Here is a 12,063-nt window from a genome sequence, read left to right as displayed (position 1 = left end):
AGACCACGAACAAGACTCAGTGACTCAGTGTATGTTTCTCTGAGTGCATTATACTTGCCTTCCACACTTCACTATCAATCTTTCCGCCAAAATCACTCCACATCTGTTTCTACATACAGTGTTTAAAACACACATACACATAAAGTTGTGGGTCAAGGGCGGGAGGAGAGCAAAGGGAGAAAGACAGAACAAGGCTGTTAGCTAACTAGCTCACTCCACACTGGTGCCTGTTGCAATAAGGAGCAACTCAGCAAAAACATTTCGCCAACAAAAAGCCCAAGATCATCAATCAAGACTGTTTTTCTTTGTTTCCTTAAATGTTTCTTGCTCCTATTGAACATTCACATCACTACTGAGAATCTATTAATTCTTGTTTAGTAGAATATGAACAATACAGGACATACATTACAGTCAGTAAATATTTGGACATTTTTCTGATGTTTTGATTTTCTACTCCAGTTCTATGGATCTGAAATGATTATTATGGTAAAGTGCTGACTTTCAACCTTAATTTTGATCGTAAAATTACAGATGAAAATCCAATCAGAAGTCAACACAGTTGAGAGAGAACAAAAATATATATGCCAATATTACTAAGAAAAAAATCCAATGCAAAAAAGACACTACCAGGAAAGGTAAAAAAAAAAAGCAATAGTGAGTAACAGTACATACTGAAGTACAATAAATAAATGTAGTTTAACTACAAATACCGTCTCACAGTTGTGTGCCTCTTACATCCATGGACACCCAAGGTTAGTGTCACCAATTGAGTATGCAATCATATGTGAAATATGGTATTTCTAGTCTCTTTATGAGTTATGGCTTTGAATAACGGCCAGCAAAGTGTTTTTGCTGAACATTATGTCACAGTGAAGTTGACCTTTGACCTTTTCAATATAAAACGTCATCGCTTCATTATTTTATCCTATTTGACATTTGTGTGATACTTGTCATAATTAGTGTATGGATTCTTGAGTTATGGGCAAAAACATTTTTGTGAGGTCACATTGACCTCTGACTGCCAGATTCTAATCAGTTCCTCCTTGAGTCCAAGTGGACATTTGTGCCACATTTAAAGAAGTTCCCTCAAGGCATTCCTGAGATATTGCGTTCATAAGAATGGGACAGACGGACAACCTGAAAATATAATGCGTCCAGGCACGGCTGTCACCACAAGGCATAAAAATAAATATGCAAGTGGATTGTGTGAAGTAAACATTTTTTTATATTGCACACCTATTATATGATATTGGAATATTATTGCACAAAAATCTGTCTTTGTCCATGAATGCACACAGGCTGCTGAGAGGTTTTAAGTATTTTATTGCACCTGTCTCCAGAGTGCAGTGTATTACTTTAACCCCATTGTCACCATTTTCTTTTCAAGTCAAATGCGCTGGAGTACAAAGCCAAACCAAATGAAAAGTGTCCCTATCCAAATACTGACTGTACTGTGTGTGATACAAGTAGGGCATGAGGTAACATACACACACATACAGATGCAGCAGGAATACATTTTTTCTATCTGCGCCACACACTGACATTTATGCATAATTACTATACAAAGAAATACAAAGGCACAGCTCAAGGCTATCGAGCCAAGGAGGAACTAGAAGAGTGGGGGGTGAGGAAGGGAATAGGGTGTGGAAAGTTTTAAAGTATCCCACCTTGTCCTCATCTTCATGATGCTGAGGGCGACACTCTTGATCAGGCATTCCCTGTAGAGATGTGGAACGAGGCTAAAAAGAGAAAGATATGCATAAAGAGAGAAAGAAGCATCAAAAAATGTCTTAAGTCTCCATAATGAGAATTCAGAGGACATCTTTGTCTGTCTGCCATTTTGGCTCCTGTGTCACCATTTAATACATACATAGCCTGCCAGTCAGGCACTCCAGATAGATGTGCCAGAGTGAGATTCTGGCACATCCATCTGGCAACATCAGTCCATTCTGTCTGGATCAATATTGTATCCACACGACGCTCCTCTCTATCAATCTACTTTTCTCTCTCTGTTTCCCTCCATCATTGTGCATGATTGACTGATTGACTGACTCAGTGTTCTTGCATTCCTGTGTTCTGTAGCTCGACTGGAATATTGACGGCCCTCTCACCCTCTTACTCTCTTAGCCCGGCTGTCTTATTGTATATTTCTGCCACTCTTCCACTTATCTTAGTCACGACAAACAGGGAATGTGAGTTACTTACAAAGTAACAGCTGTTAACAAATCCACATGTGGGGAGGATGGGCTCATGTGTGGAGAGGGGCTCCACCGAGCTGTCGGAGGTGGTGCTGCCCGAGCGAGTAGACGCCCTAAAGAAAACCTCTGCCTGGCACGACTATATGCATACACACACAAGCAAAAGCACAGTGATGAGAAACTGCTTTATTTAATACATCTTCATTGGTGCATACTGTTATTATATTACAGTCATTAGCAGCTATTCAGGGAATGAGGAAATGGTTGATTTCGCCTGTTAAGATTGATACTGAACTTTTGACAGTAATATTATTAGAGGCACAGTTTGGCCCAAAGGTCATAAAACATATTCTAGAGGTGCAACACATGGATCTACTTTCCTAAAGGGGAAATGTTATGCTGTATTGCACAATTATTTGTTTAAAATCATGCACCACACATGATATATTATTGTTAAAAATAATACTGAGGTTATAAAATGCCACAACAGCATTTACTGTTTAAATTGCATCAATACATTTCTCAAATCTTGGAGAAATACTGAATTTTCCAGCCTTTTGTTTTATTACAGCCACTCTGATATTCAAACTGTGCTGTATGTTATTTTGCTTATTTATGGCCATCAGAGACTTTTATTGTTTATGTAAGCAGAGGGCTTCCAATTGTATTCATGCTAATAACTGTTATTGAGACACAATATAGAGTAACACGGAGGATTTTCATTTTCAACTTAATTGCAAATTCATGAGACATTATTAGCTATATCACATCCACACTTGCTTGTTATATAGTATTTGTTTGTGGTTTAATTTAAATCTATTATTTTGGTATGAATTAATTTAAGTTTGTGACTTTATTATTTTTCCCACTGCTCATCTTCATTCTGTGGCTGGACTGATTTCATGCTTTAATGTGAGTCTGACCACGGCCAGAGCCACAAAAAAATCTTTTCACCATTACTTTTATCATTTTGGGGTGATTAAGTTTAATGGGAACATCTGTAAGTCTAGCCAAAATTAACAGACAGTTAAAGCAAAGACATAATGTGTGAAACCTAAAATGTGTGTTTGTCCTTCTGTGTCTCACCTCATGGTCAGGAGTGGGTGAGGGGCTGAGTGAGCCCAGGGAGTGTTTACGCGGTGTTGAGGCTGTGTGGTCACTCAGGGCCTGGGACTCTGTCTGCCCAGGGGGTGCAGGGCAGGTGGCAGGCCTCTCCCACTGGGTGGTGCCTGTAGGAATGTGCCAGTAGTAGATACCAGCCATATCTGTGATCTTCTTCCATCCTGGAGGCAGGTCAGGGTCTGTCTGGAATGACTGCTCACTCCAGATATCTAATTGATGGAAAAACACATATTTGGATGATTTATATGAAATTAGTCAAACTGAAAGACATCTGCTCATTTAAATGCATATAAACACAACTCTGTGACTACATCAACACATACTGCAGAATCATGATCAAATTTGCCTGCTGGAAATGAAAACCTCCACGCTCATATACTGATCAACCTCAACAGCTGACTGGGATTATCAACATCTGCTGCAGCTGTCAACCTGTGTCTTTCCATAGACAACAACTGAGGAAAACTTGTTATGCACTGGTGTTATATTTCTGTAACAAACACAGGCACATTCTGTAGCTTTTTTTGTCATATTTTTAAATGAAAGAAATCACACTCCTCCAAATATACACAGATACACACACAGGCCCAAAGCATTCCTCTCACATTTAGAACTGTTAAACAGATGTCAGATGCAGTCTCAATGATCGAGCCAAGAGCAGAATTTAAATATATTAGGATTTATTTCACATGACACAAATGAAGACTATTATATCTGCTTTTAGTAATTTTATTAGCTTCTCCTTAGAACACAGTTTCATATTACGATGAGTAGCGTGGACGTATGTTGAATAATGGGTACTTGCTTGTTTTTTTAAATCAGTTAATAAATCAGGAGAATGTCCTAAATACAAGACTTATATAATCAGGAAGAGGGGCGGACCACCAGCTGTCCATAATGATGCTACTGCAGAAGTCATACTGTCTGAAATATCAGCCGGACTTTATGTCAGCACACACACTAACATGGGCAAAAAGAACAACTTCATGTCATCAGAAATGCTTTCTATGTTGAAAGTTAAATAGATTTGTCTGGCCATTGACTGGCAGTGACAACAACAAAGCACACAAAGCAACCGAGCACTGCTTACATGGAGAGTGCAAATAGTGGCAGGATCATGTTTCACAAAAGATATTGTAGATCCGTTTGTATGTTCTGCAGGGCTCTTCTTGAGTCCTCATGCATGGATTGCAAGTGTGCTGTTTGGTTTGATTAGTGAAACCTATCTAAATACGCAAAAAGGACATGATGCCATGTTGCAAATTTGGTGAAACGGTCTCCTGGTCTTTAGTGGTACATACAGCTTCTAGCCTCTGTACATTACAAAGTAATGATGGTAATAAAAGCATTAGTGTTACAAAAAATTGTCTATATAACTCACTGTGACAAGGTGAAACTAAACTTTTAGCAGTATGAGTGGTGACATGTTAAACCCAGATTTTTTCAATTAATTATTATCAATTACTTTATTACTTAATTTGTCAATTAAGTAATAAAGTTATACATTTAAAATATGGCAGTGAGGTTTACACAATTATACATTTAATTAAAAAATAAAAACTGTCCATAGCTCCATGTACAAATTAATGAAATGTGAAATTGAGGAGTTATAATCAAAACCCAGAAAAACCTGAAGGAAAAACAACTTTGATTCATTATTCAGTGAACTGGCTGAGTATGTATGTATTAACATAAAGATTTAAACTTCTCAGTACAGAACAGAACACAGCAAGGGCACATAGAGCAGATGGCTGTTACCATAATTTATTGGACGGCAATACATTAAGGAGGAAATACAGCAGTTACCAGTTAAGACACACACATGCACGCAAACTCACACAGACTGTGTGAAGATGGACTCACAGTACTAATATCACTGTTCCTTCTATCAGTTCTGTACTAAATGTCATCTCATCTGAAGGTTGCAGCAATCAAGCTATAGCACACACACGTACTCGTTTACTTACATCACTTTTGAGGACATTACATAGACTTACATTAACTTCCTGGAGACTTAACCTAGTCCTAACCATAACCACTAATTATCTAACCCTAAACCTTACCTTTACTCTTACCTTAACTATTGACAAATTGAGGAACAAGCTAAAGGATTTTCCCCCCAAAGCCTACCCCGAAATGTGTCCCTGAAAGTATGATCAGTCACACCGACACACACACAGAACTTGATTGCATCTTGTGTGTGTGAAGTTGACGTACTGGCACAGGTAGTAAAGATGATCCGAAACTGCATTAGGTGGTGTAGCAACTCATAAAGTTGATATAAGCTCTGACGGAGTGGTCAGCTGGTGCTGTGTGTATTTTTGTGAGTGTGTGTGTGTGTGTGTGTGTGTGTGTGTGTGTGTGTGTGTGTGTGTGTGTGTGTATGTGTGTGATTGCACAAAGAGTTCTCGAAGTGCTGACCATGCTGATGAAACACAGCCTGTGGGCTTGTCGCCACGACAGCAGGCCATATGTCATCATGACGACTGGGTCGGTCCGGATTGAGATGGAATTAAGACACACACACACACACGCATGCACACACACACAGGCATGATAACTTGATAAGTTATCAAGGCTTCAGTGTATTTAATGCAACAGAATTCATTTGCAAAGCTTAGCAAAATGTGCACACACGTTCTTTCTACAAGCACCATCCCTTGGGACTTATGACTGTGCTTTAGAGCAAGAAGCTGTGAAGAAGTGCCTTCTGGGAGTTGCAGTCTTTTATGAGCAAAAAAAAAAAAAAAAAATAGGTCAGAGCAAATAAAACTACAATAGAAAGAACCTGAGTGTCTCTGTCTGCTATGAGCAAGAGGGAAGATGGTGACTCAGAATGGGTGCCAGTGTGAGATGAACAGACAGCGAGAGCTCTGGCTGGCTTGGCTCGGGGGCTATGTCATGCTTCGAAGTTAGCAATGTCACCCTCTGAAAACACTGGTGCAAGTGCGGAATCAGAGTGAAGAGTCTTAGCATGATGACACTGAGGATAAACATAAGCATGCACCTATGCAGCTCACAGAAATGTGCCATGGCAGAGCTACGTAGTAGTTAGCCTGTCATAGCCTCAGTTAGCATGCAGCTCCATGCCAGAACAGAGTTGAGCTGAGGGGGAGGGGAGAGCAGTGAGCTTCTGTAGCAAAACACACACACATGTTCTCTTTGGAAAACAACACCACACATGCACACCACCGCGGTGAGGCCGATACACACTTTGACTCACAACACACACACAAATAAAGCATGCACAGACTACAGATTCTTATGGCAGACATCTAGAAAACAGATCCACTACCATTAGAGACAAACTTCATCCCTGTATTGGCAGGGACACACATGTATACACAACAACAACAGTAATAGTAATACAATGCATTTAATTTATACTGCATCTTTCATTCAAAGTGAAACTCAAAGTGCCTGCTCTCACACAAACACACAGCTTCCAAACACACAGCTTCCAAACTCTAAACCCGCAATGTAGTTTCCAGTCGACTCCGACAGATGCACCTACCCTCATAATTGACAATCACAATGGCCAGCATGTAGTCTTTCCCCAGCATCATAGTTAGCTAGCTGCCTCTCACATACAGCAAAAACCAGAGCTGTAACCAAAGCCAGAACCCCAGACAGAGAGGAAGAAAGAGAGAGAGAGAGAGAGAGGAGAGAGGGGGGACACCGCATGAGAGGGGCTGAGGAGAAAGACAGAGGAGAGAAAGGGACATGGAGACACATTGAGGCAGAGAGTCTGAAGAGAGGATGAAGAGAGAGAGAGGTAGAGGGACAAGAGAGGGAAAGGTAGACACAAAGAGGTTGTGTTTCACTTTCAGCTGAGCTTGTTTGCTGTTTTTTGTTGTGCCTGCCCTCCCTTTTCCTAACACACACACACACACGCACACGCACACACGCACACACACACACACACACACACACACACACACACACACACACACACACACAAGGAAACAAAAAATTTGGGCAAACTCATCCTCATCAGATGTCAGTTTTAATATGTTTATCACTCTCTCCCTCCCTCCCATCTTCCCTTTAGCCTCTCTTGGTTGTCCTGGCAACCCCTGGATTATCTTTCATTCAGTATCATATCCAGTGGAGTTGCAAGGAGGAGGAGGAGGAGCTGAGAGGGACAGAAACATAGGACTGATAAATGGTGAACAAATGTAAAAGGAGAGAACCCTGATATAATGAGTGGACATTTTTTTTGAGTATGACAGTAAAAGGAAAAAATATCAGACTGACTGCCGAACATTTTGGACCATGCATGTTGCCTTAATGCATTCAACTAATGTTCTGCAAGTGTTACAATGCATGTTGTTGTGTGAGAATGTAGGAGACCTTACTCAACTCTCTGTGTGTGTGTGTGTGTGTGTGTGTGTGTGTGTGTGTGTGTGTGTGTGTGTGTGTGTGTGTGTGTGTGTGTGTGTGTGTGTGTGTGTTTTGGCTCCTCTGTGTGAAAGCAGTGTCGTACTGGCCCTCTAACCCACAACATCCACAGAGGAATCTGACACACACCTGGGAAAACAACACAGCTTTGTCAATAAGACAGAGAGAGAGAGGCACACAGGAGGATACGGATGTACGGACAACTGTGTGTTAGATATCGATATATTCCACATGAAGGATGCCAAAATCATGATAATCGACTTCTCAGCAATCACTCAGAGGACAATATGTCTTAACTAGAGACTACAATACTACTAACGTTTGCCCCACTTCCACGCCTCATCAATAGACACACATTGATCTACGTAAAACACAGGCCATCCCAAGAGAGGGTCATCACTGTGGGATGTCAGTGTAGACGAAGACGAGCAAAAGGAAATGAGGACAAAGGAACACATGGAAAGTAAATTCTCCTATAATGACTTGGTTTCAGACCACTGGAGAGCGCAGCAAAAATTGTGAAATACACAAAAATTCAGGAGGACAAGTTGCCGATTATCATCCTTGTAGATAGATGAAATACACAGATGCTCTGAGGTTTCAACCCGTGAGGGACAATGAGTCATCATCAGAGAGCTAGGAGAGGAGGAAGCATTCTGGGAGAAATAAAACAGCAACTTGGCTCAACAACTCAGAGCAGAGCAACTCTTAAAAAGGGAGAAAGGATGGTTTACAGCTGAGCTCATGTCAGAGGTCGGAGCTGCCACTCTAGAGGAGATGGATGTCTTACAACAAAGACAGGGTGAAGGGGTTTTAAGATCCCAATTAAATTGAGCACCCAGATTTTTACATTCCATTATGCTGACAAAGAAATACAATGACTCAAACAGACCTTCTGCAGAGGCAGGCAACAAGTGAATGCAAGAAAGAAAGGGCCAGTGACAGAGTTGATGACTCATAAGAATCTCTTCTTACCTATTACTCTCATTTCCATCTCTATATTTTTATTCAGGGACTTCACTAGAGTAGGTTTGCAGTTCAAAAAACTCCTTATGTATCTTGTGGCTCTTTATGCAGCCCTTCAGTTCAGCCTCTGTCTCTTAAAAGGCAGTATTAGCTCCAGAGACTGACTGACCAGCTTTCTGGAAGCTTCTCGAGGGGCAACCATATCAGAGTCATGTAAAGTTACAACTGATGCAAACCCAACATTTGCTGGGGCGACTGTTTATATACATGACACATGACACAATACACGTGCAGTAGCTGTAAACTGAGGCTGAATTCACACCAAATTAGGTGTTGCAGCGAAAACACCAGTCCTCCCATTCATTTGAATGGGGCAGTGCATTTAGGCTGTGGGAGTGAAAGCTACAGCGGAGTGCGGCAAGAAAGTTGAACCAGAATCAGCTTTTGGAGAGACACAACTAGACGTCACATTGCGGTGACCGATCACAGCCGGTGATCTGACTGATTAGAGCTACACAACCCTGCCATGAGGGAGGATAAAGATATCACTAGGAAGAGGGGAGGACATTTCTCTTGTTTGATGACGTTAATGTGAAGTTAAGAGTTTGCTGTCGGCTTTCTGGATCAATTTTAGAAGACTACAGAGAGAGAGTGTGTGCGAGAGACACTGCAGTGGTAGCGAGAAATCCAGTGAATGAGAGGAATGAACGTTATGAATACAGCCTAACATTGTCACATCAGTAGTTAGCAGTCGTTCTTGTCAGGAGCAAAAAGCACCCCCAGTTATCCCCCAAACTTAGGTCTGTTACGTCAGCCTTATGATGAAGGGTTCAAGTAAAGTGCTACTGAATATTCTTCATAATACAATGCTGTTCAGTATATGTATCCCTCCTTAAAGTGATCTCTGCTAAGTTAAATTTAATTTGAGATTCTTGACTTGATGAGCATCACCAGAGCAGCACCTGGTTTAAAAAGTATATATAACTGAAATTCAAGAAAAGTCTGCCTTTTTATTTAATTGGATTTTTTTGTGTGTGTATTTCATGTTTTAACAGTGCATAAAGGCATTTTGTATTAGTGCACTATTTATGTGAAATACATTTGAGTGGTTCAAAAGTTTGGGTAACAACTTAATGAATAGGGAAAAAATGTGGGTCCTGAGGCTAAACTACTTGAGAACCACTACTGTACAGAGCAACTTTCAACATACCACCCTGAACAAAATGAACAGCTCAGAATCTCATACTCATAGCTCAGAGTAAGATAAAACTGAATCTTTTCTAATGAGAGTCACAGGTACACATGGAGGAGCTCAAATATAATGCTATAGGGTCTGCAATCCTCCATGCCCGTGTTTCTGTGCCTGCAGACTACTTCCTGTAGTTAATATCTGCAGAGTACAATCCTTTATATCCTTATAAAAAGAACAGTATTACGGTAGGAAAGAACACACAGAAGCTAAAACAGCTCCTCTCTTTTGAGTATGAGACAACAAAAGAGCACATGGCAGTTGAGAAAAAAAAAATCAAAGAAAGCGACAGAGAGAGGTAATGGCTGCTACAGATTTCAGTTTAACTCATGACTAGCCTGCAAGATCCTGTCTCCACACACACACACACACACAGGACACAGCTTGAAACAGGATGCAGCTGATCTAGCTTGCTAACCACCCATGAGGTTACAAGGGCACTTCCTGTCCCAGAGGGATTCTGGGAGATTTACTGGAGGCTGGAGTGTTTGTTATTCTGTTGTAGCAATGTCTGGGTTCATTGTGCACGCATACACGCACTTGGTCACCCTAAATGGAAACATGTCATCAGCAGAGAGGACGGTGAAACCACTACATAGCACACAGGAGAAAAAGAAAACACAGCAGAGTAACTGACTGACACACACACACACACACACACACACACACACACACACACACACACACACACACACACGACAACTATGCCAAACATCTGTAAATGACAGTGGCTGTTAAGTCTGCTCCAATAAACCCCTTGCAGCATGTTTTGTGTGTGTGTTTGTTTGTGTACCTGTTTCCTCAGGGGAGTTGCTCTCCTGGGACAGTGTGGTCCAGCTCAGTTCTTCATCACTGGGGTTCAGATTCTGGATACGGTTCAAAGCGCAGTCTGTCTTTGCGCCAGTCCTTCTGTCCTTCTTTGTCTCTGGAGAGGAGGAGGAAGAGGAGGAGCAGGAGGCCACGGAGAGCAGGGGTGTATCCTCTGGGCTGGCCTGCCTGGGTGGGGAGGGAGGAGGAGGCACTGGAGAGTCCTTGCCCGTTTTGAGGAGCTTGAGGTTCGACTGGAGGTCGGAGATGAGTTCCAGGCCTGAAGAAACTTTGAGGCTCTTCACAGGAGACTCACTCTGTATCAGTAAAGGTTTCTTCTCCTCGTCCTCCTGCTCCTCCGCCTCCACCACCACCTCATCTCCATCTTCCTCAGTCTTCATCTTTGACACAATTTCCTTCTCGGACAGAATGCTGATATCATCACTCTCCTCTGTCTCAATGTTCAAGTCAAATCCTGTGCCTGAAGTGTTGACGTTCAGTTTGAGCTCTACAGTCGTGTTGACATTACAGTCTATATCTGATTCTGTGTTCTGCTCGGGCTCTGCGTCTGTGCTACTGTCTGGGTGCAGTTCAAAATCTAGCTTTATGACATCATTCTCTTGTTCATTACTGGAGAGAGTGTGACCATCAGGTTCCTCAGATGTGCTGACACTGAGCTCATCTGCTATAGTTTCTGAATTACACTCAAGGTCAGTCAAATCAGTCGTGTTTTTGTTATGATCCTGACCAGCTTTACGGAGCTGATTGACTCCATTCTTTGCTAGTTTGGGATTGTTGGGGGTTGATGACTGCGATGGCGATGATGATGGCGAGGATGAAGATGGCACCGCTTCTCCAAGGCCCATGGCGGCCTGGATGCTGGTAAGTGCATACTTTTTGCGACACTTTGGAGGCGTGGCAGAGCCCTGTTTGATCACATCACTGCTGAGCAGCTGGTTGTGGGAGGAGCGCAGACTGAGTGAAGTGGGAGGCGTGGCAGTGGGGCCATTACGATTGGTCACATCTACTGACATCATCATGGCACAAGACAGATCAACTGAAAGAGAAAGGGAACGAGCAGAGAACAAATATGAATAATAAAGGAATTAGCTTAAACACACAGTTTGTCATTTCTGCCTCCACGGTTCCCACAATCCTGACCTGCGAGTCTAACTCAAGCCTACTGAATGCATCACAGACGCTTTAAAAGATAAGTCTGGTGATATAAAAAATGTTCTAAAAAAAACAATCAACAATTATCCAATTAACAAGTATCATTTGTGCAGCTAATGCCTTACATACATAATAGCTTCTTTCTCT

The 12,063-nt window shown here is 41.7% G+C and overlaps 1 protein-coding gene across 5 annotated transcripts in view; it reads right to left on the bottom strand.

Moving 5' to 3' along the window:
- The window catches only part of apbb2b (amyloid beta (A4) precursor protein-binding, family B, member 2b), a 53,730-nt gene that overhangs the window by 23,049 nt on the left and 18,618 nt on the right, over nt 1–12,063 (bottom strand). For all 5 annotated transcript variants that reach the window (XM_062430224.1, XM_062430216.1, XM_062430244.1 and 2 more), the window contains exons 4-8: nt 10,730–11,800; nt 3,285–3,529; nt 2,206–2,337; nt 1,668–1,739; nt 59–109 (exon numbers count right to left, since the gene is read on the bottom strand). In XM_062430224.1, coding sequence (XP_062286208.1) covers nt 59–109; nt 1,668–1,739; nt 2,206–2,337; nt 3,285–3,529; nt 10,730–11,800 — 1,571 coding nt within the window. The remainder of the gene's footprint in view (nt 1–58; nt 110–1,667; nt 1,740–2,205; nt 2,338–3,284; nt 3,530–10,729; nt 11,801–12,063) is intronic.

The sequence above is a fragment of the Scomber scombrus genome, chromosome 2 (assembly GCF_963691925.1).
Source record: "Scomber scombrus chromosome 2, fScoSco1.1, whole genome shotgun sequence".
NCBI classification, from domain to species: Eukaryota; Metazoa; Chordata; class Actinopteri; order Scombriformes; family Scombridae; genus Scomber; species Scomber scombrus.
Note: the sequence above shows the minus strand (reverse complement) of the source record. Positions and strands in the feature narration are given on the sequence as shown.